This window comes from Struthio camelus, chromosome Z (assembly GCF_040807025.1).
Source record: "Struthio camelus isolate bStrCam1 chromosome Z, bStrCam1.hap1, whole genome shotgun sequence".
Lineage (NCBI taxonomy): Eukaryota > Metazoa > Chordata > Aves > Struthioniformes > Struthionidae > Struthio > Struthio camelus.
Window position 1 is genome coordinate 37,863,693 of NC_090982.1, and position 26,723 is coordinate 37,890,415.

The following is a 26,723-nucleotide window of genomic DNA, read 5'->3' on the forward strand; positions in this document are numbered from 1 at the left end:
ATCTGTGTGATGCTGATCAATGCACATATCTAACGAAAACAAAAAGACCTCACTCATTCTGTCCTTTAATTCACATTTAAGAGCTCATTTTTAAGGAATAACACTTCGGTTATTCCCCTCCCCCCCTTTTTTTAAGCTAATGGAAAAACCCCCACAAGTTGAGGACCCTGAGGAAAAAAATGTTTTCCCCCCAGAAAAAGCTATGCAAACAGTAAATAAATATTACAATCATCACAGAGAATATTGTTTAAAAGACTCTCTAGTGACACCTTGTCCCCAGATGATCTTACTTGCAGTAAAAACTTTAGGAAAGGATTTTGTGGAAAGCAACTTGTGACATCTCTCCAGCTGACGTCAGCATAAAAGCAGTAACTTTTCACTATCAAATTCAAGTGCCTCAAAAATTATGTACTTGGTACTGAAGAAACATTTTTCTAAAAATAAATGTATGTAAAAAAGAATTAGCATTTTTTCCTTCTGTTACTAACTCTTAAGTAACATAAATACATAAAATAAAGTAACATTTCATAAGAAATTTAAGGCATTTTTGTGCACAGCTGTTGATTTATATAAGTGGACTTTACACTGCTAGGCAACATGATTAATACACCAGAAAAGAAGGTAAAAGTAGGTCAGTGATATAGGACAAGGATTCTTCAACTGAACTCCCCTCCCTGCCTCTAACTTGAAGCATAATGTTCATTTCTGAAGCTGTGGAACACTAAATAACACCATAACAAGACACAAGACAAGAATTATTGGACATTATCCATTCTTGATCTTTACACAAAATTCCCATGACATCTACCGAAATTTCACAGCTGCCCAAAATAGAATAAGGTCTCAGGTAAACTAAGCTTTCAGGATTTGCTTTTTAATAAATACCACAAGCATAAGAGACAGTAAATGTTAACATTTTATTTGCTTTGAACATATAAAGGTTATAACTCTCTGAAACAATTCTTTTAGAGCCATCTTGTGGGGAAAACAAGCAAGTTAAAACAATATATGTATTGCAATTAGTTTTCTACCAAAGAGATCAGCATTCAGTATGACATCTTCTAGAATTCTTCTAAAAAAATAAATGTCACAGTTGCCCTGTAAACTTTATATAGCATTTTTAAGCCACTAGAACATGAAGAAAGTGCTTTTATGAACAGTCACATGTTAAAAGTTTGTTTTCAGATAGAAAATATATATCAAGAAGTTACAGATGCTATTCTTCTGACCAACACTCTTCAGCCAGATTCCATTATATCTCCAACTGCAGCCTACAAAACTATGCACACATCTAGAGAAGCTGAGGTTTGTTTCAGAGCTTCCTTGGCCATATGAGTGAATCAGATGAAGATTATTAAATCTCATGTAAAAAAGTAAATTTAAATGTAGCACTAGATTTAGTATTAAAAGCTGAAAAGTTTTGTTCTTTAACTGGTTAGAAATGGCAATTTAAACCTTTGGTAATCTTCTGCTAGTTCTGAATGACTTTACATCAGTCATGCTAAATGACAGGGTTGGGGGTTTTTTTTTATGCATACTGTCAAATAAAGAAGGTTGGGTAGTCATAAGTTCAGTATAAGCAAAAATCATGATACACGCTTTAGCTACCTAAAGCAATCAAATATCAACTGCTGCTTGATCTGTGTGTCTTGTCTACTGAACAAGCAAAGTATTTAAATTTTAACTTAGAGAACAGAAATGCACACATAGTCCACATATCTTTTTAACTTATGCTCTATTAAAATAGTTTCATTTATGTAGAACATTAGAGCTTATCACATCACGTTTATCCAATACATAGTTATCTTCTACTAATAGAAAAGTAGAACATAATACCACAATACATTTTTACAAAGTGCACAATGAAGAAGTTTCACAGAAATATGCACTTTGAGCTGTTACAATCATTGGATACAGAATAGACTTGCAGGCACCTCTGTTAAGTTTTTTTTTTAAATAAATAGGAAATCTGACAAAAGGGTCCTATGGTATCCATAACCTTTGACAGCTGTGACTGAACAGAATACACCGGCACCAAGAAGTATAACCAAACAGTTTTTGCTAAGGAAAACACAAATACGTCAATTTTTAATTATACACTTCTGCCAGAGTTTGTGTGAAAGAATGTGTGCATGTGCGCTTACAGCTTTCCTTCATCCTTAAAGGAGACAATACAATTCTCTTCCACCATGTCCTCTTTAAACTTTGGAAAGGAGCCCTGACTCAGGGGCACTTGCCTTAATGAGATTTTGGATTTCTTTGAATTTCGGATGTTCTTTATCAGCTACCAGCTGCAGCAATATAGCCTCACTAGTAGTAACTATAATTCCAGTACGGGCAAGACGCTGCAAGAGAAAAGAGCAGAGAGAAAAATGTGAAATACTTGTAAGTGTGAATGAATATGCACTGTGATGGGAAGAAGTCATTTTTAAAAAGATCTCCTATTAATAAAAGTATTACCAATTCCATGCCAGCATTTGTTAACAATGCCATTGATAAAACTAGGATGGAAATTGACTGCTCTGCTTTATTAGACTTCATGGGAGAAAAAGGCTGTCCTGGATTACAGAAGAGACCTCCTACTTGGAACGGATTCTTTCCAAGTCAGTTAATACATAAGCTTTCACAAGACCCACCCCACTTCTATTAGTATCCCTTTCTCCCCCGTACACTCTTGAGGATAGCTTTCTCCACTCTTGCAGGAGATCTGAAAGACCTGGGGAAAAAGAAAATAGCCAAGTCCAAGATAAAGGCATTAATCAAGAAATACAATTCCAACTGAATTTTTTTCAGAGCTTGTTACGTACTAGCATTTTGGTCTTCAGATTTATACAGCACACTAGTAACAGTAATCTCAGGAGAGAGAGAGTAGAACTCTACTACAGACCTTATATCATAATACTCCAACAGTTACTTTTAACCAACATCTCATTTCAGTTTAAGTAGCTCCTGAGTTAGATCATCTTAAAGACTACAGAATACCTTCAACAAAAAAAGCAAATTGAAAGAGGTCTACTAGATTTCATAAGTGCACAATTAAGCAGATCTTTGCCTAGCTCAAGTTGTGCATTGCAAAGTTTTCAGACTTTTAAGACTATAGTTGCTGCCTATATAGCAGAGTTATCTTTCAGTAAAGGCTGATCTCTTCCATCAGCTTCCCAGCAATCATACAAACACTTAGTCAGTGAAATTTATCATGGATCCAGTTTTCCCTTTGTTGCTCTCTACCTAGCTGTATGTTCCACCAAGTTTAATGCAGCTAGTGTCCTGAAAGACCCAAAGGAGGGTAAGAGGTAGAAAATACAACAGGTACTTCTTCAGGTGGAAGCGTCTTTCCTAAAGGAATCTTTCCTTTAGTCTGCCCTTTCTAGGGCAGATGGAGATCACAGCTGCTTAGTTGTTCCATTACACAGTAATTGATGAGGAAAAATTAATTTTAATGACTACCATATTTATTTCAGGAAGCCACTATCACTAGTCTATATAATGATAAAGTAACCAATACAGGTTTATGCACATTAATCCTTCTAAAATGTGATGATGACAGTAAGTCTTACAATATTCTTAAGCTGAAACAAAGCAATTCCCCCAGCTTTTCTACTCTGTACAATGACATTTAAAGCACATATACATTCAAAAGAAAATGAAAATTAAAATGAAACATGACAATGTGTTAAGCTGATCTCCAGTAACACAGAATTTCACATTAACTAATACAGATAATAAAACAGACCGCTAAGGAACACTACCTTCTAAGACATGCCTATTTCTTATAATTGTCTTTTTCTTAAATGGTAATATGTCTTTTCTTTAAAAGGTAAAACTTACCACATCAAAATGCTGGCACTGACTCATACTCTACTTCTAAGAATAAGTACAATTTATATAGTTCTGCAATTACTAGACATGAAGAAATACAATTACTAAGCATACTAGGTGACCTTCTTCAGGGAAAGTTTTCTTAGAATATCCTCTTTCAGACACAAGAAATAAACATACATTGTGTCTACATAGCAGGAAACAATTAGAACAAGTGTAGAATAGTAAAGAAATCCAACAGGAACAGAATTTGCTCTGTGCAAGACCAGCCAGTGATAACACACAACTTTATCAGATAGGGCAGAGATCAAGAGTAGCTACAACCCTGACCAGCTGGGTTGAATTATCTTTAAAAATGGGAATTTTATATTTTCTTTTTTGCAAGTTTGTCTTCTGTTGTTTTTAAGCACACTGCAGAGGCAGAGTCTGCCCTCAGGCAGACCTGAAGGCTTTGGCTATCAATTTAAACTGTACCTCTTAACATACCTGTTTAGATACGTTCTTTATAAGCACAGTAAGCACATTATCACAAACCAATGATTTTATCTGCATTGCATGAAGATACCGTTAACACCAGAAATCTGAGGTAATCTGCCTAAAGTAATGCTCAAGATCTGTGGCACATATGGATGCTGAACTCTGGACTCTTGAATACTTGACCAACAGCAGATCTAGGAGCATGCATATACAATTTAAAGAATCACTACAATCATAAGCTAAATTGCACCTGAGAAAATTATGCCTTCAGCCTAACATTCACAATATGGAAGGAGCTCAAATTTTGTTAAAAGGAACACTGATTTTTTTTTTTCCTTTTATACTTCTGCAGTGTTTTAGCCACTTTCCCCAGTCATCCAAAGACATGCTACTTGAAGGAAAACAGAGAACTGAGGGTAAATGTGGGACCAGACAGGATGCATCTGAGGATGCTGAGCAAGCTGGTTGAAATCACTGCAAGGTCATTCTTTACCATCTTTGAAAGGTCACTGTGATCAGGGAAGTATCCCCATTACTGGAAAAAGGCAAATATTACACCCATCTTTACAAAAGATAAGGCAGCTCCAGGGAACTACAGCCCAGGGTGCTTTACCTCAGTCCACCAGAAATGGAGCCATCCCCTGACACACGAATGATAAGAACAAGATTAGGAACTGTCAGTAGAGCTGTACAGTTAGTCTAAACCAGAATTCTCCAATGGTTTGATGTTTTACCCACCTTCTTAATAAAATACCACCATGGTAAATCAAGATCATTAATATTCTGTGTGCCCCTTCTTCTCCTGGTCTCCTACTCCCTAATGTGTCCAGCTCTTACCTTCTCCAGCCCTGATTAAGTTGCCCAGATTACAGTTTTTGCAACTAATTAATTATGTTTAAGATCACTATCTTTTTGACTAGAAAAAAGCAAAGCTTTTTAGCACTTCAAGCTCTAAACAGATTTCTATGCTTGCAGACACTGTATAGGTGATAAGACACACAAACACATACAGAACAAGGCAAACATTTCAGTTTTGTTTTTCTGTATTTGTTTTGTCTACTACTACACTGCATTGACTTGGGAAGTCCATGACTTCAGCCATTCTTGCGCTCCATGTGCATCGCAATACATTACAGGACAGACTACATTAAAATCCGTGACTGATTAAGTGGGAGCTTAATCAAATGCTACAGGCTGATGATTGTCCTTTAGCCCCAAACTGTCCTGTTCATTAGATTCAGAAGTTACAACTCTGATTCTATGAAAACAGCATAAAATGCTTTAGCTACTGTTGGTTTTAATTTCCAAAAATTTCTTAGAAACTGAGACAAAAATTGCAATATATACCTGTATATACCAACTTTTTATTTTCAACAATGATGCCTGTAGGCAAGTTAGAGTACAGTATCATAAAACCATTTGCATGATTTTGCTACCACAAAGTTGCACAGGCTTGTACTTTTTTGGTTATATCTATCTCTACTTTTCAACATTTAGACTAAGCTCATGGTGGTGGGGGGGGGAAGTATTTAATATAACTAAAGATTGTGGAGATTAAGCTTTAATTCATACTAATAAAGAAGAGAGAGGGATAGACATTCAAAATGGAGCTCCAAACAATCACTTAAAATATCCCGTTGTATTTCAAGGAACTTAGACAGCAGAACAGAACAAATTCCACTCAGAACAATAAAAGCTCTGTGGAACGTCCTCTGCTGTACAGATAAAAATGCCTTTAAAAAAAATCCTAACAAGCTAGTGGTTAGAATAACCTGTATTGCATAAAACAATCACAATGAGGTTCTACATATTAAATCATTATTTAAGAAGGAAATATAAATCATTAAGCCTTCTCTATCCTGCAAGCTATTCTGAGAATCACAGCATTCACCTCTTCTCAAGTCTCCATTTGTCTGTTTGTCATTGACTTCAGAACTTTTTTTAAGCTTATAAAAAAAATGGAAATTAACATACAGATCCAAGGCAGAAAAAGATTTCGTTAGGAAACATTACCTCAAGAGCAAACATCCTGTCCATCATGCTTCTTGATGAAGTGGCATCAGCTACAATATGAACTTCCAAACCTCTGCCAATCAGTTCCAATGCTGTTTGCTGGATACAGACATGAGTCTGTCAGGAAGGTTGGGGGGCAGTTGGGTGGGGAGGGAAATGACAACAACAGATCATAATTATAAAACCTAAGTAGCACAATCCTCAATTGGAGTACATAGTTAGGGTTAAAACGTATTTTTTCCACCCATGACATTACTAGTAACCTCAGTGTGAGTTTTAAACATCAGCTGAGTATGAGATAACAGCCTGTTATCAGTTCACAAGTGTCCAATTTTACATTTTATGAGTAATCTTAGAGAGAATTAGCACAATAAAGAATAATTTAACCTGTAGAAGATATCTGAGCAATATAAATTTACTTTTTTATTGCAGAAATCAATGCTTAATGTTATTGTTGGCCAACATATAATATCAGAAAACAGTACAAGAATGGCAGGGCACGTACTTCTACTCCAAACAAGACAACACTGCGGACTCCAGGAATCTCTGCTAATGCTGCTTCTACCTCAGGCAATACCATTGAAAATTTTGTTTTGGGAAGTACAAGTTTAGCTCCTGTTAAATCAATTTCTTGTACAGTGCTGCCAAGACCTTTGGGATACTGTTCAGTTACAATAACCGGAATTCCCAAGAGCCGTGCACCTTGGAGCTGTAAGAGAAAAAGTGCACAAAAAAGATTAAAGAATGAAAAGCACAGACATCATTATTTGAAATCAACTACCCACTAACCGGTTGTTGTATAAAATAATGATTTACATGTGTGATCAAAATTTGCTACCACAAATAAACAAACATACCAGCCGTTGACCTACACTGATGATATCACCAAAGTATTTGATGGCAGGTCTGAATCTTTCTTGCATATCACAGCAGAAAAACACAGTGCTTGAGGGTGTCAGGTTGCCCAAAGTAGTCATCTGAAAAGGAAAATACAGAGAATTTTTTTTTTTAACAGTAATGAAGATATTTTTCAGAGAAGCAGAAGAAAGTTTGCAAAGCTGCTGTCAGGTAATGGATTTATTTCCTTTTACTTTAAGTCAGAAACAGATGGAGAAAGGTTTTTCAAGACTGATTTTTGTATGCTCCTACAGTTAAATGCATTGCCTTGATATTGAGCCATATACTACAGTCATCAATAGGTAATCATGACTTTATTAAGCAGGAAACACATGCAAATCAAGTCAAATATGTGTGGAAATTTCCGGACTCTGAAAGGTGGGGGGACATGGGAGCACTCTGCCCCAGAGTATGTGTTAAAGGTTTTTAAAAAATAAAAGAAACCCTGAAGTACTGGAAAAAAATACAATAACAAATACTGACAATTCAATTACATTCCTCAAATTCATTTCAAAATCTGCAACTCTTAGTGGAACAAGATCAGGATAACTTAAAGTTTAAAAACAAACCAAAAAAATCAACTTCTACATTATACATTCTAAGCATCTTATATAGAACCCTTTTCAGCAGTCTCATTGGGTAGTCACTTTCCTCACTCTATGAGGATCTTTTAACTCAAGCCTGATGAAAGTCCAAAGGCTAAAACAAAAGCAGAGAAAGCTTGCTAGTATTACTACCAGAAACTGAGCTGAACACATATTAATGATAAAAATCATCTTCTAGTTTTCCGAGACGGCATTTTTTGCACACATGAGAAGTGCTTTGTATTTATATGAAATTTGCACTACCTGTAGAAGCAAAGGTAAGGCTCAAGCAGAAGACTACAGGAAAAGAAAGCAGCAACATACTATCCTTTAGTGGTAAGGCAGCTCTGGAGAAACTACATCCACTGAGGAGCTTTTCACCAGAGTGATAAACCAGACTGGCTACTTGCCAAAGGAAGGTTAGCCATTAACTGCATACAACACATTTTCTGGAAATTGAGGTTGAGATGTTTTAAACTAAAATAAAATTACTTTACAAGTAATATACCCTGAAAGAAGAGGGAATTAGGAATCCTTAAATTCTACTCCTAAGGTTTTCATTAATTCATCGTTATGTCTCTGATCTTTAATCTCAATTTCAAAGGCAGTAATAGCCATGCTCAAGCATACGGAATGGCTTGCTCCAATTGTTGAGAAGATTATGTGCACTTATACAAGACTAAGTTATGCTTTTTTAAAGGGGTGCATTATAACTGTAAATTCCTGCATCTCAGATGCCATTACTACCAAAATTGTAAATGTTCATAACTACAGTTCCTCAAGCCCTCCTCTGTGAAATGGCAATACTTTTATCACGCACAGCTATGAAAATAACGTTCAATAGTGATTGTAAAGCAGATGTTCTAGTAGTGGATCCACTGAGGTCAAAGGAAAACAGAAGAGGATCAGAATAGATATTAGGGAAATTTTTTCATTAGGAGGGTAGAGCAGCACTGAAATAGGGTACCCAGAGTGGCGATACCTCCATCCTTGGAGGTTTTCAACATTCAGCTACACAAAGCCAGGGCTGATTTGATTGAATGTTGGCTTGAAGCAGGGGCTGAGGTAGATGACCTCAAGTCATCCCCTCTATCACTTCTGAGATTCTACACTGCGTAATAAATGAGGCTCGGAACCAAGAATGCTTTAAATATTTAATAACTGCCTCACTCTTGAGCACCACCCATCTACATGCTTGAACACAGAAGTCAGCTGGAGGGAAGTATTAAAGTACAATTAAACACCACAGTGAACACTATTATAATCCATTTTAACTCTGACACTTACTAGTATCAGAATATTTAATCATGACATTTACCTTTCCTACTGCTCAGCAGCAAAAATAGAGTGATTGGAATAGACAATATTTATAAGTGTGTCTTTTCTCAGGAAACATGTAAAAGACCATTATTTTCTTCTATAAATCAATTCACCACTTAAAAATTTTAAAAATTTTTCTGAACTACTATAAACCATCATGGGACTGTAGAGTGATCTACATGGAGTCAGTCTATTGCCTTAGTATACACCTTCCCACCCAATACAACAGATAACACTAGCATCCTTAGCAGAGAAACAAGTATGAATACACTAGAGGGTTTTCAAGAGGTTGCCCTAGTCTACCCCATGCTTATACGGAAGGATATACTAAACTCAAATATTCTTCACAGATATCTAGTCTGGCCCATTTTTAAAAGCCACCAGCGATACATAATTTACATAGCACCTATACAACCCACCCCACAGCTCAGCTATCTTTACTTCAAAGTTTTTTTCTCACTCATAGCTCCTTTGCCACAACTCAAGAATATTATTTCCAGTTCTAGCTACAGTGGATTTGAACAGCAGCATTACCTTCCTTTTCCATAGGTATAATCATGCATAGCTCCCTTTTACATATTTCAAGACTTGCATCAGGTCTCCCTTTAGCCTTTATTTTTTCTTTATTCTAAAGCATAACTAATACTTTCAATCTTTCCTCCTACATCTCTGATCATTTCCATTGCTCTCCTTGGGGGCCTTTTCAATTTGCAACCTGAAGTGGTGCAACCAGTACTACTACCCCAGTAGTACTTCTCTACCCATACTCAGCACTAGTAAAGCCTCAGAGAAGATCAATCAATCCACAAGCTCTGCAGGCTCTATTCAGTTTACACTGTCCAGTATGCTATTCGCTCTTATCGTAGTTGTTGATGCTCTGACTCCTGAGGTCCATTATAACCTCAAAAATCTTTACTTGAACAGTTTCGCAGCTTTTATTTGTGCAGTTGATTATTTCTACCTTAGTGTAGGGCTGCGTTCTTCCCGTTTTGAACCGCATCTTATGTCAGCTCGTTTCTCCAACTTGTCAAGAAAATCCTGAATCCTGTTCTCTCAAATGCTTGCAGCTCCTCCCAGCTTGGCATCTTCTGCAAAAACAGCGCTTGCCCTAAATTTCAGTAGTGACTTGTATGACTGAAGACTTACAAATATCAGACTCAAAACAGATCTTACAGAAACCAGTTCAATATTCTTCCATTTTGACAGTGAAACACTAAAGATAATTCCGATTAGAATATCGGTGAGCATCTTTGTTACAGACTTCCACTGAATCAACAATCCCATTTGTTTATGACAAACATCACAGGAAGCAGGAGCAAAAGCCTTACAACTGCTTTCCTCTATTATCAAGTTGGTTTAACATAATTTTAATTTACATACGTCAGTTTTATATCGGGGCAATTTTAAACAAAGCTGGAATGACAGATTTTCTACAGAAAAGTTTTTAGGAAGTCTAACGAGTATTTCTCATATTCATTTTTATGAATTTCTTACTAACTTGAAGTCTGCAATGAAAATCATGCAGCACAGTGCTAGAGTAAGAAGAAATTGAAAGAAATAGAGGGTGAAATCAAAATTAACATTTGTTGATGCCATTCTATTACTTTGACTAGCCCATTTGGAGAAGTAAAGGATACAACAAGAAATAGTTTAAAATTAAGTTTCATAGATAGTGGATAACGGATTCCATAAAATTCATAAGAATTATTAGCTATGCATAAAGAAAAGCTTTTGTTTATGGATTACATGACACATTTAAAAACCAAACTACTCACTTTCCCTCAAAGGTGGTCCTTGCTGTTTCGTCTTTCACTGTCATATAGAGTTAGGTCCTTGACACACCTTTACCTCAAAAGTCACTGTGACGATGGAAAACACTGCTGCCTCAGCATCAGACTGGCAAAGCTGAAAACATGCCTGCACTAGTCCAGTGCAAAATTCAGCAAGTAAGTTTAGGGTGGAGGCAAACTCTTGGCTGACATGAAAGCATGCGTTTAATTTTACTTCAAATAAAAAGGCAGGTTGGGCTAGCAAGGATTGTGAGCCACAGCAGTTGCTTGGTAGCTGCCAGAATTCACCCTGAATATAACATCTACTCAGCCACCATGCTATTAAATTGGTTAAATAATAATAATAATCTAAACTACCACCACATCGTATATAACCATTTTCATCTGTTTTATTTCATGTCCCCTCCATCCCTCTTACTTATTAGGCCTTTCTTCCTTCCAGTTGGAAGCGACCTACAGCAAAACTGGAAGAGCTATGTCACAGGACAAGGTAATTTGAGGCAGCTCTTTTACCCAGCTAAAGAAGTCATCTCTAGGACCTTGTCCAGACCAGGATTTAAAGGTATGCTTCCACAAGTTACATACAGCTTTAAATCCTACTCTAGAAAAGGCCTAGGTGGGAAAGGACAGGGTTTTTTTTTTTTTTTTTTTTTTTTAGGTCTAGTTGATCTCTGCTGATTATTATTAACTACACAAAATGCAACTGTGATGAACTAATTATAGAATTAATTTTACAAAAATATTCATACATGCGGGTTCTTTACCTGTACTTCCCCTATTCAAACTTCAGGGAACCATTACACATACAAAATGCAATTTTCCTCCTGCTATTTGTGATGGATGAGAGTTGAAGCTGAGAAATAGTCTCATGTGACATCACTAGTCACCTTACTAATCTCTTGCCAAGGTTATCCACTAAAATGGCAGAACGGAGCACCTTGCAGCCTTGATATTTCAAAGACAGAATAAAAAGGCAACAACGAAGAGAAGCCAAGTATATTTTCTCCTCCTTTATGTCTAAAAACATCTATAAAATTTGATTTTGTTTTGCTTTTCATCATTCACAAGGAGAAAAAGCAAAGCAATTCAGTTTAATGTAATTCACAGGAAAATAGGTTACAAGTGTTTCAATTTAGGAAGTTATTTCTTTTATGTTAAGTCAAAATGCAGACCTTTATAGGCAAACCAGCATTTAAAAGTACAGATTTAGTTAGATAAGCACAGCATGTTTGTACTAAGATCATACTAGATTCTTTAATAAAGTCAGAAGTGATCAAAATAGCACAGATTAAACGTATGCTAAGAAGGCGTCTGGATTTGAAGGAAGCTATCTTCCTATTTTTTTCCAGTCCTTTTTTCCCCCTCCCCCACTAAGTTTTCAGGCACTGCTTTTAAACACATTGTATTTAACATCAGCAACCACATATCAGAATTTACAACTGCTTTTAGAGAAGTTTAAGCAATGCAACTCTCCATCCAAAGCGCCTGACTGGTATACAGCAAATTATACTTTGGCTTTTCCTGATCTCTGGAAAAAAGCCTAAGGTTCCTGAGTCAGTGCTATTTGTATTTCAGAAGCATCTGAATGCAGCAATACTAGACGTTTTAAAATAAAACTACTTATACACAGATTTTTAACTTATCTTTCAGCAATAATTAAGTACAATTCTCCAAGCTGCTTTTCCAGGCAAGTAAGATGTGCTGCAGACATTAAGGTTTCTTTAAAAACAATCTGACATAGAGGTACCTTAAGTAATTATTTCAATAATTTCAATTTTTAGCCAAAGCATCTTAAGATTACAAGTTTAAGAATGTAGGCTGCAACTATTACTGAAGAGAGGTCACCTTGAAGTTACGAAAATTACAGTGGAATATCCTCCTCCTATCTGCCATATATTTCAGTGCTGCTAGAACTCCTCTACTACGTGGCCATAACAAACATACTTGTCTTTCCTTCTGATATCTCCAAACTGTTTTTTTCTTACTGTTCCTGTTCTCTAAGGAAGGCTACAACAATTACAGCAAAACACAATATTTTAGCAGTACTATTTAACAGTATTTAGAATTAATAGTATTTAGATTTAAAAGGGGCCAAAGCAAAGCTTCATTTTTTTCCCAGAGTATAAATATTATTCTCTTAAAAAGCTCTAATACATGTAAACTCCCTGAAAAGTAAACAGCTCCCTTCTGTTAGTACTCAGTCCCTGGAGCAATAAGTAAATACCCGCCTCACCAAAGGGTGCCAAAGAAAACTTGCCTCTTTGTTGCAAGTATATGGCTGTGAAGTTTTAAGATTAGTAGCCAAATAGAACATCAGGGTTTATTGCAACCTCAGTCTGCCTAACGCTAGATAGCGCTTAAAACCTTGAGATGCTGTTTTGTGCCAGCATAACTAAAAATGTGTGTATCTGAACACAGCACAAATGCCCAAATACGACTGGAATACAAACACCTAGTGCAAATATCCCTATGTAGATCAAGCCTTAAACTGAACTGCGCAGAGTGGCTTTTGGAGGGGAACATATGGTCATTTCTCAGTGAGATTACAACCTCCCTGCATTGCAAAGACAGGAAATTGAAATACTCCAGTCAAACAGCATTTGGTGCTGATATTTCTTGAGCTATTGTGACAAAATATATACTCTTCCATATAAAAGTCTACCTAGAAAAGGAATCTAAATGGCTGAATGTTGCTCTACTTCATGAACGCTACTGTCCTATGGGTTAAAAAGTCATTTATCATTAAATATATATAGATATTTCATAAAAACCCACAGAAAAAATACTCTAATTATTTGTCTACAAAAACTGATGCTGCATCTTATTTCAAAAAGCAGTATATTTTATAAATATGCAAGTCAAATCACATCAGTGTGGAAAGGATGTGCCTTTCACAAGGCGTTCAAAATGGTATTTCAACTGACTGTACCACATTCAGAGTTTATAAACCTGTGTGATGCATAACTGCAGAAAAATTCTCAGGAAAAAGGCATACAATAGTGGCAATGCATGAATTAAGATACAGAGAGAAAATATAGCCTTCCCATCAGTAAATCCCATGCATCTTGTAGAATCTAAAGGTCTTAGAAAGAGCAGCTGTGACTGTATTAGAGCAAGTGTTCTCAAATCAAGTGATCTCTGAGCACCTGCTGATGGCTCAAGGAGAGCTGACACCATTATGATGTCTCCACCTCATTCTCAGCTGCTGAAACAGATCAAAGAGGCAACTAAAATAACCTACAAGTACTACCCTTTTCATATCAACAGTTGCCATTGTCATAGGATTGCAATAGGATCAGTGAAAGCAGCTAATCGATTAGACAGTTTATGCATTAAATTGTTCATCCCGAATCCCCACGTTCAGTTAAGGCTGTGTTAGTGCGTTTGCGCTCCGAGAATGCGCTCTCATTCAATGTTCCAGTACTGACCTTTATTATCAAGATGGACATCCTGCTACAAATGCTTGGCTTGCACTTACAGTTTCAGTACAGAGAGCAATCTGCAAGAGAGTCTTTGCAGAACAGTGATCTGCGCATAGAAATAAGAAACAAAATTCTGACCTGCATCACTGATACAGCATCAGGCTACTTAAGCTCTTTGTTTACTTCGTTTACTTATCACACCACTGAAACTGCTTTTATAAATTGGGCGGACTATCCTTTCCAGTTTCTGCAGCTGTACCCCCATCCATTCTGTTTTCAACACACAAAAGAAGAAAAGCTTTAAGCTAAATACAATTAGTGAGCAATGACAAAATGAATAATAAATGGCAAAATAAGCTACTAAATGAGTATGATGTTCCTAACCATCCTTCCTCAGCATGTGGTTAAGAAAAGCGGGGGGGGGGGCCTCAAAAGGGTCTTTGAGATATAGTGTAAGTGAAAAAGCCATCTTGACAGTTTATGAGTTCACAGCACTATGACTGAGCAGAGTATACAAACAGCACAAACTAGATCTTTTTGGAAACATGAAGAGAAGGCTAGCAATATTTCAGTGTTTATGATCACTTTTGTAATATTAATAGTTCTGGCTTGACAAAGTAAAACTTCTTACCTAAGAATTAAGTGTGTTCTTAATGTTATTAAAATGCTAACTTTGTAATTAAAAAAAAAAGTGAAGTCTTTGAAGTTGGAAGAAAGAAAAGAGATAGCAATTTTGTTTTGAGTGCAACTATTACAGCATCACTGGCATGAACCTCCAGGATGCATAGAGAGGTATCTTAGTATGAAACACACGTACTCTGTCTGGCAGTCTGGTTTTTCTGGTTTATGGCAACAAAACTAGTGAGCTGTGAATCTGTAAGTCATAAGGAGCTCTGCTTTGTGCAAGAACGGACACAAGATCTTGGGGACCCACAACCTGTGGAAAAAAAGCTCTGGCAGAGCCCTCCCGAAAGAGCGACATTTGCGTGTGCAGTAGTAAACTCCCCTCGGCTCCACTCCACCTAACAACGTCGTCCCTAGTTTAAACCGAGTAACACCAGCAGCCTCTTTTAAAGGAGCAGTACTTATTATCGCGGCCACTTGTACTACTTCCTCATGCACCGGCTAAAACGGGCGCTCATTCAGTAGACAAAAACCCGAAACGCGGCTTTGGGACACAGGCGGCGCGGAGCGCACCAGCCCCCGCAGCTGGGGGCAACCAGTGTTTCTCAACAGTCACAAAAAAGTAGGTTTGCTGCGCCGCTCCCTCGCGGCTTCGCGTTTTCCCCGGCCCTCCTCAGCCAGCACGGAAGCCTCCCGCCGCCGCCGCTGCCTCGCCTCTCCCCCTCTCTCCGGGCGCTGTAGCAGCGCTGTGGCCGGACGGTCCCTCTCCCGCCCAGGGGGCTGCCGCGGCAGGACCCCACGCCCACGCGGGTGCGCGCCCAGCGCTAGGGAGGCTCGTATTTACACGGGACGGGACGGGGCGCGTCACGAAAGCGCCCCAAACTCCGCGCGAGGCTCCGGGGGCGGCAGGACGGCGGTGCCCGGCCGCCCGCACCTGTGGGAGCGGCTCCGCGGGGCTCCGGCGGCCGAGGGGCTTCTCACCTGGATCTGCAGCGGCACCAGGCGCACCTTGCAGCGCTCGCTGACCAGGAAGCCCTTGGGCAGGTCTATGTACTGGCTCCACTCCTCGGCGAAGAGCTGCACCACGAACTTGCGGTGCATGTCGATCTGGTCGCCGTAGAGGCTGAGGAACTTCTGGATGAGCAGCTCGTAGCCGGAGCCATGCGGCACGCTCGAGGGCCGCGCGAAGACGGAGAAGCAGAAGAGCACCGGCACGGAGCCGCCGCCGCCCCCCGCCGCCGCCGGCGAGCAGCCCCCGCCGCCGCCGGCCGGAGCAGCCGCCGCCGCCTCCGCCGCCGCCGCCATGTTCAGGGGCAGCCGAGGCAGCTCGCTGCAGCCGGCGCCGCCGCCGCTGCTGCTCCTCCTCCTGCCGCCTCCTCCCCCCGGCCAGACGGGCGGCGCCGGCGGCCCCCAATCCCGGCTGCGGCTCCTCCTCCTCACCATGGGGCCTGGCCCTGCCCCGCACGCCCGGGCCGCGGGGCGCGCCCGCTGGGGCGCCTTAGTCGGGCGGGCGGGCAGCGCCTCTGTCGCCGCCGCTCCGCCTCCTCCTCTGGCAGCGGGTGCCTCCCCCTCACAGCCGGGCGGCGGCGGGAGGAGGAGCCCTTCACCCAAATTTCAGCCGATAAGAAGGGGGGGGGGGGGAGGGGGCAGGTGGAGCGAGGCAAGAGCACCACCCGGCTGGGGAGAGCCCTGCCCACAGCAGGCAGCGCAGCCCCGAGTCCGCCGCCGCCACTGCCCGCCCCGGGCTCTGCCGGCCCGCGGGTCCCGTAGGCAGAGGCGCCTCTGAAACAGGCGGAGGTGCTCCAGGAACGCCCGCCCCGGGCGGTGGGGAAGAGGGCACGGGCACAGCCGTGAGGAGCGGGGCGGGGGGGCGTCGTGGGGCTGGGGCGCCGCTGCCGCTAATGGCAGGTGCCCAGGCAGAGAACCGTTAACACCTCACGCTGGAGCCGTAAATATAGGGTGCGGGAAGGCGCGGCACCCTTTAAATAGCAGGCGCGTTGTTAGTTCTGTGCGTGTGTTGTAGGGGAAATACCTCACCCAGGGGCCTAGCGGTCTGGAGACCTGTTGGTGCGGCCCGAGGGCAGCTGGTCCCTCGGCAGCGGGTGTCAGCCCCAGCCGCGGCATAGGCCCAGGGTGGGAGTGGTGCCTTGCTCTCCTGTCACGGGAGACAGTTGTTGAGGTTTAAGGCAACTATTTTCTTCAGAAATGCTGATTTCTGAGAAGCTGGATGTATCCAGGGGTCTGAAGCTGCAGTTGGGTTTGCACAGAAGCCGCTAGGAGGTGACTCTCGTCTCCTGTCTCCAGGCCTTGTCCCTTCCGACCTGGCCTCTGCTACAGAATTTCCAGGTTCATCGACCGGTTTTTTTTTTGCCTGAGTGACAGCCTAGAACAGCAGGTAGAAACACTGACCTACTTTTTGCTGTTGTTACCATGTTTTCTGTTGTGCTCTGGTGTGTTGGGGGGGAGAGGATTTGGGCAGCGTGTTGCTCTCGTAGAAAGAAAACTTCACCTTAATTATGTTCTCTTGCAATTTCAAGTAGATGTTTTTGGGTGTTACCCAGTGCAATGGCAGCACCATAAGGCAGATGGAGGGGTCATGGTGGATGTAATGGATGTCCACCTAGCTAAACGTCTACGTGCTACACGCTTTCCTGACTTTGGAAATCTGTGGCTTTCACAGAGAATGACCATTTTCTGTTTTCACTAGAATTTTTCCAGAAAATATGCTATCTGTATGAGTTAATTTCAAAAGTACAAGCATAAGTAGGCCTTCACAGTGACGTATTTCCATACCAACGTATTTGCCAGACGCTCAAGCAGCTTGAAGTGATTATTTTACATGCTATCCAAGCAACAAGTGTGCTATGGCTTTTGCATATTACAGGAGAAACATGCAAGTTGTATGGCACTGTTTCTAGGCAGAAGTTATATGAAGTAAGATTTGAAAAAGATTCAATTGCAAATCCAAAATATACATTGATTCTGCCTTCATTTGCTGTGAGTGAACTCAAGGGGTTTATACAGAATTTGCACCTGCTTTCCAAAGTAGATATTGTCAGTCTAACAGAACACACTTTTTTGATAAAAAAAATATTTTCTTTTTAACAGTGAAAATGCAAGAGATCCAGTCCATCTGGTTCTGTTTAAACGTTTGATCCAGTCCCATATGTGAAAATATTTAGCTGGAGAAAACAGAAATTTTTGCTTCCAGAAATACATATATAAGAGCTTTTTGTGGAGTATATGCAACTTTATTCCACCTTGTCTGCCAGCCATAAAAATATCCAGCAACCAAGGTTCAGAGTTTATTTTAATTATTTGTCCATGCTTACTGTTCTGCTGATTTAATTTATGAATACAGACAGTCACTTAATGCTATTACTGTAGAGGCACACAGGGTGAACAATTTTATGGCCCAGTCATTAGCTAACTTGAATCATTTCCAGTTTTCCAAATGAAAAGGTGACAAATTCAATACTCAGTGAATTCTATTTATTTTCTGTGACTTAAATTGGTTTCTAGTTCTTAATTTGTACTTTATTTTAATTGAATGTCATTCTAAAATTCAATATATTTTTGAAACACAGCACGGGTAGTGGTTTTATTGATTAATGGTGTCTTAAAATCTGCATCTTGTTTCCATTTGGAATGAATAGGGCTATCTTTAATAAGAAAATATGCCATAGTGAGTTCTTACCTTTCTACAGTTGCTGTCTACAATGAATATACTCGAATACAAATTATTTTGTTATTATGCAGAATATATAACCAATATTTTGGTATGTTGACAAGGTTCAAACTTAAGTAACAGAAAACACTTCGCTAACAGATTTAGGTTTATGCAATGGCAAGGCAATAACACCTAGATTCCTCTGAAATCTGTATGAAGGTCTCCTCTACTGCACCTGACTGTCACCCCCCTCCCCATCTGAGATCAAAGAGGGAGTTGGACCCAGACATATACAGAGAGGGCCCGTCTTCCCTTGCTAATGCCAGGTCTCGCCAGGAGAGTGGCAGAAAAAAGCTGCAGCTGAGGAGAGCACAACTGTCTGATCCCAGCACACACAGGAAGGTAAAACTTAATAGCTTTTTTACTACACAGCCTATGTGACCCTACCAAGTGACGCCTCACCTTGGCCTTTATCTGCATCTTAACTCCTCTCTTCTGTTACTATATCACCCAGAACTTTTTTACATTTCAAATTCACTCTTTTCTCCTGGCAAAGGCAGCATCAGTATTTGCACATGTAATTTTATTTTTTTAAATGAAAGCACTTTAAATACTTCTTGAATAGCCTTCTGAACTTAAGACTGTACTGCCCCATACTAGAATAGACTTCTGATGTAAGCAAATCTTACTGTGATTTTTCTCACTGTCGTACTACAGATGTTCCCTCCTCCACCTCTATTTGTCTTTGCTTTTCAAAGTAGCACTTTAAAACACTGAAACTTGGGAAGAGACACGTTCTTAAGTGTTGCTGGCTGGTTATAGGTTCATTGACTTTTCATGTGCCTTTTAGTCATTCGGTTCCTGTGACAGTGGCTGATCAGATTGGTTTTCATTAGCTTGTATGGCACCATCATGAATGTGAGGTTGTAACCTGCCTAGAAAATCCAGCTTCTTTTTAATGACATTTTTGCTTCTGAGTCACAGAGTAGGGGGTATATGAGGCACTGCATGAGGAAAATGTCCAGTGATTGATATTGTTTGGGGCTAAAGCAAAGATGTAATTTGTACCCAATTTGAGCAACAAAACTGTGTGAGAGAAGTTGTTACACATCTCTTTGGCACTTCGTGTAGCAAGTAATGTGTAATCAGCCCTCATACCTATTTCAGAGAACTGTATCTTCTGCTAGGAAGTCACATACGCTGATCTCTACCCTATTTTTTAAGATGCTGCAAACCTTACATTTACAAGCTCGGCATATGCCAAAGTCATAAAAAAAAAAAAAAAAAAAAAGCAGGATATAGTCATAGCAGATATGCCTCTTGGATAGTACATACAGTACGTACTATAAAGAAATTCATTAAAATCTATTGGAGTATCAACGATTTTAACTGAAGGCCAGATTTTCTTATCCTGATTCTGAAATGTTTCTGCCTGTATAAAGTTCTCCTAACAAGTTAAGACTCCACTGGCATTCTGAGTGGAGTGAGACCTTCTTTTCCTCCAGCTGAACTGCACAAGCTCATCTGATTTGTAGCCTTTGGAAAGCATTTTTTTTTTTTCCTTTTCAGCAGTTAAAGAGCACCTCTATCAAGAGCTAGTATGGACAAGGTCAGAAAGATGGAAGCTCGTGCTATGTCTGCTTATGAAGCAGAACCACGCATTAGGTTTCAGATTGAAGGTTAGAATTCAAGGCATTAAAATGTGAACAACTTACTCAGTAAAGAAAAGGGAAATACTTACTTTTTTGTAAGACAAACCCAGTTCAGAATTATAACTTCTGGATGAAGGTATGTGAGTTTCTCAACTTTGAAGTTTCTGAAGGACATTTCCTGTTTTATATTACATATTTATTTCAGTCTGTCTGAAACCCTTATTATATGGTTACCTTTTTTAGAACAAAGTGGAATATGAAATCTGACAAAATTACACACTCCACATAATATTCTGTTGAAAATTACTATAAAATCACATCATAAAATAAGCCCTAGAAAAAACTACTGCTTTGGCGATGCCCTCTCTAACACTGAGAACAATGTGAATGGTACGGCATGTCCTACAGTTAGCAGTTTTGAGCTCTGGAAGTCCAAAGTGAAGTAGTTTTAAAATCAGAGAGCTGACATTTTTTCTTACAGCTCAAAATTATTCTCTTTAGCATCTCATCTACTTGCAATTCACAGAATAGAGCCAATAGGAAGACAGTCAACCACATTTTCACACAGCTCAGCCCAAATGGCTTGATTTTGCAGTTCTCGCTTTGCAGTCCCAACTGATCTGTGCTGACTTTAATATGTCTGGTTAGATCTACATTGCATTTTAAAACTAGCCTTGAAACTGGGCTTACAGCCAGATTTTCTAGCTCTTCATGTCACATGTCTGAGACAGCGTCCCTGGTGCTGGCTCTGTGGTAATTCTGCTGCTACTCCAGGGCGGAGAACTTCACAGGCTCATGCTTCATGCTGTAGGCTGCTGCCAATTGTAGTCTGGCCTGGCCTGGCCTGGCTCAGCCTCTTCCATTTATCTCATCTGCCCTTGCAGCAACACCGTATTAACAACATTGGGAAGACCGACCGGCACAAGATCCTTTCCAAGAGACGTCTGTATTCCTGCTACAATTTTCTGTAACGGTAATTTGGATATGGAGCGGCTGAGTCTTTGGGGAGCTCCAGACTTCACATTGACCCTGAGATCAGGCAGCTCAAGTGTAGCATAGATGTAAGCTTTGCTGGTAACACATTAGTTAGCTGAGTTGACCCTATATGTTCAAAGAGACTTTTTTGCAGCAGTGTAGATGAAATTAGGTCTGACTGGCAAACAGCTCCTGGAATTCCTGGAAGAAGAAAACATTCTCCACCTCTTCAGTTTTATTTCATTGAAAAATTTGGAAATGAGTTAATACTGATAATGTCCTTAGCTTTGCTTCTTCTACTGTCATATGCACACCTCCCTGTTTATCACAGCTTGTACGTAAGTGTTCCCAACTCTATAAGCAGTATGGGCAATGTTGTAGAAATGGAGGGAGATGGTGACATGAAGCTAGATAGGTACTTTTTGTAAAGAGTGTTCAGGCTATTTTATTTCTGTTTTTAATATTGTCCACTACGTAATAATACTACAAGAAAGTAAAAAGTGCATTACTGGGACAAATCTCTATCCATTACTTGATTTTGCAGCTTGATAGGTGTTTTAAAGTGTCACTGAAAATAATCAATTTGGTACCATGTTACTTAGGCTGTTTTTTTATATCCTAAATTGTTTTTTGTATGTAATAACAGTTGGAACAGGATACTAAATGTGGCAGTAATAACAATATTGATAAAAAATGTTTTTTCTTTTAAAAAGCATTACTCAGCAGATGACAGTATGATTGTTTTCAGTGTGATATGTGAAAACAAAATGTGTTAAACCTTTTTCAACTATGTTAATAACTCTCACATTTCCACCAATATGGGTAACTACATTGTTCATTACTGGCATTAATGGACTACAATCATCCTATTAAAGTACATTCCTAATGTTTTGATTACCATTTACCTTCCTCTGAATCACAGAAGACAACAGACAAAGCTGACAAAATTCAGGAATTATTTCTTCTTCAAGATCAAGTATTACTGCTATTTGTTTTAAGGTTGCAGAATCACTTGAATTGATACCTGCTGTTTGTCCAAAAATTCAACCAAGTTTTTTTGAGGCGAGTTTATTACCAAAAAATAAAAAAAGTAAATATACAGAAATTATACGCTTTATTAGACAGAATCTCACCAAATAGGAGGACTTTCTTCCTTCCCTGTTGTGAAGAGCTGGCTAGTGCTCTTCGCAACAAGGTAGCATTTCTAGGATAATGCCCAAAGTAAGAATTATTCCATATAAACTTCAGTAGCACCAAGTTCTTTTCTTTTTTTTTCCCCCGATAATACTATTTGAAATTACAGATACTGCAGTTATGTGTAACAAATTCCACTTTAGTCTTACTCATTCCTCTTACAAAAAAAAAGCAAACAATATTTTCTAAATTAAGCAGTGATTGAGATAGTACGTCATACTTGGTGGAATACATTTTGCCACCTGCTTGTTGATGAACCTGAAAACTTAGGACATTTCAGTTATGATATGATTGATCTTTTTCTTTTGCAGTCACTCTTGCATCATCATTATGTGCTGGAAGGTTGGTTTTTTGAGTTTCTACTTTTTTTTTTTCTTTAAATAAGGAAATTTTGATCACATAGGACACCATTTGCCATAGCGAAGGCACAGGTGTTAGTGTTGTCTGTACCCTCAGTTTATTTTACTTCTTTAATGACTTGCACATTTTTGGATCAAATAAGCCTTAGTCACAAGCTATTCTTGAATGGATTTTCTGTGCCAGTCCCTTACTGGATTGTGTAATTTCCTCCCAGTTCAGCAAAATGTTCTGATTTCCTTGATCCCATTGTGTGTTCTGAGGTTGCTTCATTTCTTTTTAATTTTGTTTATAAGGCAGAAATGTTTTATGAACGGCAGTGTTTTGGTAACTGCTGATTCTGTTGAGTTTCCACAATCTCAGCAAACCTTTTGTGCTGAAATTTAAGAGTGCTTATGCTGCCTAGCAGGCAGGACCTTTTAGTGCTGTCTCATATCTAAAATGACACCTATTTCTCTTCATTCATGCTATTAGCAGTTATGGGCTGTTCTAGTTTATCTAATTAGATGGACAGACTCCCAGAGAACCATCAGACAAATCTAGATTCCCCAAATAGCCAAGTTTTTTAAACTTCTAACATTTTTATCCCTGTAAATGAGCGGTTTATTCACAATCCAGTGGATACCAGTTCAGTTTAACTTTTCAATGTTGTCAGCTCTGCTTTTATGATCTCTTTCACAGGATCCTAAAGCATGAAGTCAATCTTTGTTCTCAGCTATTGTGTTTTTCCCTTTTGCACAGCAGGCAAAATAAATATGTGTGTGTGGATATATGTATATTTATGTAGTAATACCTGATAGTATACACTTGATACAATATTACATGTATGGCCATTGATTATAGCTGTGGTAGAATCAGCAAGATTTTCTGAGTAGTTATGTGGAGAGCCTTGACCGTGTACAGTATGGAAGTTCACAGGTCTCTGACTGGGGTCCTAAACATCATCCTAAAGCAATAAATTCCCTCAGGAAGAGGGTTCTTTTGGAGAGAGGGTGCAGATCACCTTTAGGGGTGGAAAAGAACAGTTACGGGGAGAAGACTAGTTCTTTGCGTAAGGAGCAAACTCTCCCCTTCAGTACACTGTGGTAGCCTTTTCCACGTTGAAAGATATGTTTTCCTGTGGACGTTGTGTCTTTAAAAATGACACCTAGCACCCTGTTATAGGGCATGACACTTCCACAAATAAGAATAATTCAGATCTTCAAACTGTACTGTCTATTTTGTTCTTAATAACCGGAAAATATGCTGAGCAACCTGCTCTGGTTGACTGTGCTTTGAGCAAGAAGGTTCAACTAGATGATCTCTAGGTGTTGCTTCCAACCTCAACTGTTCTGTGATTCTGATTTTGTGTGCACAGAATGACAAAAGCTACTCATTTTCTTGTGCGATCTAGTTCATTGTTTTAAGGCATATTTTGTCTCCAGTTATAAACTGCAAGGCCTTTCTGTAGTAACTACAGCAGTAGTTTACATTTACAGTTAAACAAGGATAGCATTTGATGCTTTTCAGTAGTTAAGATGATGAAACATTTCAGCTATCAAAGATAAATTGAAGTCATCCCTGCGGTCACATTCTGAGTACAGAACTGAGTTTGCAATAGCTGCCATTTTTCTCTCCAGTTTTTTATGATTCTTAGTCAGCTACTTGAAGACGCTACATTTGGCCAATGGCAATATTTCAATTAAGGGGCCTCAAGGAATTGTAACTAGTATTTTTTTTTTTCTCTAATGCATCTGCCCTTATGGGTTGCAAAACCCTCAGAGCTGTCTATCTTATGATCCTAGAAATGACTGCATTTGCAGAGTGTATTTTGTATGAGTGGGCTGTTCGACCAGAGAATGCAAGCTGGCAGGTGAGGGTGATGGCAAGGCAGGCAGAGACAGCACTCTCACCAGCAAGGATGCGGTCCTACAGAGCTGGCCTTGAGCATAGACTGCCCAACCCCTGGGAGGGGGGAGGTCGCAGAGCCTCTTGGTGCATGCAGGGTTTTGACAAAGGTCTGTAACCTTGCAGTATGAAGCATGAAGCGCAGCTCTGGCAGATACAGTAAGAGGAAGAAGTCAGCCTTTAAAAATGCAAGTAGACTATTTTGAGTTCAACTCTTGAGTCTTTGTATAGCTACATCCAAATTCTTGCGCTCTCTGCTCCTTTTCCCATGTGACTGGACACCAGAATCTGCGAGGTGCTTTCTATCACATCTTGCCTTTGCATTTTCTTTTGAAATGCTTTCCTTTTTGACGTGCTTTCTGACCTACATCAGAAAGTATAGTTCCAGTCTTAACAGGTTTATCAGCGACACATCAGTAACATATGAAGGAACTAACTGAGATTTTTAGGAGAAAAATATTTTCTGTTGGCTCCTTAACTGTCAGCATTCATCTCCATTGTATCTATTTTTACATCAGTCACCCTAGTCTTTAGTTTCCCAATTCTAAATATTTTATTTCGAGGATGTAATTTACAAACTCAAGAGCCCTTTCAAAAGCTTTCTAACTTGATTAGTGCCATTCGGAACATCTGCCTGACAAACCTCTGCGTTAACAGCTATTGAAGGAAATGTGGTTTTCATTCCTCATGAGTTTTGTAGGTTTAATTCCAGGAGTCTTAATCCATGAGTGATTTTGCATTAAATAAAGAATTCTCTCTTGCCTCCTTTTTCAGAAAGATTGACCTTTTTAATGGAGAAAAAAAATGTAGGAGAAAAGAGGTCCAGAGCAAAGATACTTTTAACTAGAATCTTTGCCAATATCTTTGAGGGAACAGAATGAATAGTCTCATAATCGCTCCAGGTCTGGCAACACCTCCATAATTAACAGATTGCATTCACGACAGCAGGGCTGAGTGGCAATCGGCCTGTTTTTGAAAATAAATACACAGATGTGTCTGAGACATTTGGTAAGTATAAAAACTGTTTCTTGAGGTGGGCTTTAGCGCTGTGAGTAGCATCCATTTTATAAAGCAAGAGATTAAAAAAAAAATCCCGAAGCAAAAAAAAGTGTTTTTTATCCTGAAAGTTCTTAGTTTCAGGGATTTTACTACTAGGCATAGGGTTTGTGTGACTGATGGTTCAAATACGCGTTGTAGAATGGATAGTTGTTGAAAGTCAGAACTTAAAAAAATCAGTATTTGAACTAGGCTATGTAAATACAGAAGGATACTCTAGGATGTGTGGGACCAAAATGATTCCTTGTGCAGCTTGAGTTCCACCAAATGGCATCATCAGTGTTACTAAGAATTTGAATAATTGAAATCCTCCTCTCCTTTTTTCTTTTTAGTAATGCTTGGGAGCAGAATGAGCATAAGCATTATTTGGGATTTAGAAAAGGAAGGGAAAGCAGAACTCCAATATTGACAGCAGAATTATGGCCTTGACCCATCCAGCTTGCTAGTGGTAATGATCTGTTCTCTATGAGAACTTAATGATCTGTTCTCTATGAGAACTATGAGATCTGTTCTCTATGAGAACTTATGAGAATCTTGTTCTCTTATGAGAACTTATGAGAGTAACTCAGCTATGACTAAGGTTGGCAGATGTGTGAATTAGCAGTTGTATTACAAATTCTTGTTGTTAGGAAAAACTTGTCTTGTAGTAAAAGGGAAAAAAAAACTTTACAGTTTTGAAAACGGACACATATTTTTCAAAGAACTATGTTTCTGGGTGAGTCTAGTCTTAATGTCACAGCAAACATACAATTCTCTTGCAGCTTAAGAAACATTTAATTAGTACTATTTTTTTCAATAAAATGACATAAAAATGAGTCATACACGCTTATTTCAGTATACTAAATTCAGTAGACTGTATGCTGTTTAGTATATTACATCACCTTGTCTGTACAGTTTCAAGGCTCTGCAGACTTTTGCACTGAAAATACCCAACAGCTTTATTAATCAAAGAAACGATACTGGTGAAACAAGGTGAGATACTATTG

The 26,723-nt window shown here is 39.3% G+C and overlaps 1 protein-coding gene and 1 long non-coding RNA gene across 4 annotated transcripts in view; one reads left to right on the forward strand and one right to left on the reverse strand.

Annotated features, from left to right (window-relative positions):
* Positions 1-898: 898 nt before the first annotated feature.
* On the reverse strand, positions 899-16,404 carry LOC104150273 (isochorismatase domain-containing protein 1). Its single transcript, XM_068927265.1, has 5 exons — positions 15,928-16,404; positions 7,167-7,286; positions 6,815-7,018; positions 6,310-6,426; positions 899-2,345 (listed from the first exon to the last, which is right to left on the reverse strand). Exons 1-5 carry the CDS (start codon positions 16,387-16,389, stop codon positions 2,199-2,201), a joined length of 1,050 nt encoding a protein of 349 aa, XP_068783366.1. The 5' UTR covers positions 16,390-16,404; the 3' UTR covers positions 899-2,198.
* A 177-nt stretch (positions 16,405-16,581) lies between these two features.
* LOC138064472 (uncharacterized) overlaps positions 16,582-26,723 on the forward strand; it is a 28,513-nt gene continuing 18,371 nt past the window's right edge. Inside the window, exons 1-4 of one of the 3 annotated variants that reach the window (XR_011137730.1) lie at positions 16,626-16,743; positions 17,150-17,341; positions 18,836-19,018; positions 20,186-20,777. This is a non-coding gene — a long non-coding RNA (uncharacterized lncRNA). Of the gene's footprint in view, positions 16,744-17,149; positions 17,342-18,835; positions 19,019-20,185; positions 20,778-26,723 lie in introns of those variants that run through there. The other 2 variants (XR_011137731.1, XR_011137729.1) reach the window with 2 other exon arrangements.

What these genes read in the sequence shown, in the direction of transcription:
- LOC104150273 (XM_068927265.1), bottom strand. Translation starts at nt 16,389, where the DNA reads ATGGTGAGGAGGAGGAGCCGCAGCCGGGATTGGGGGCCGCCGGCGCCG. An exon ending in TGGTGCCGCTGCAGATCCAG is followed by an intron (nt 7,287 to 15,927) that starts GTGAGAAGCCCC and finishes TTTCCTTTTCAG; the next exon opens with ATGACTACTTTGGGCAACCT. An exon ending in TCAGTGTAGGTCAACGGCTG is followed by an intron (nt 7,019 to 7,166) that starts GTATGTTTGTTT and finishes TTTCTCTTACAG; the next exon opens with CTCCAAGGTGCACGGCTCTT.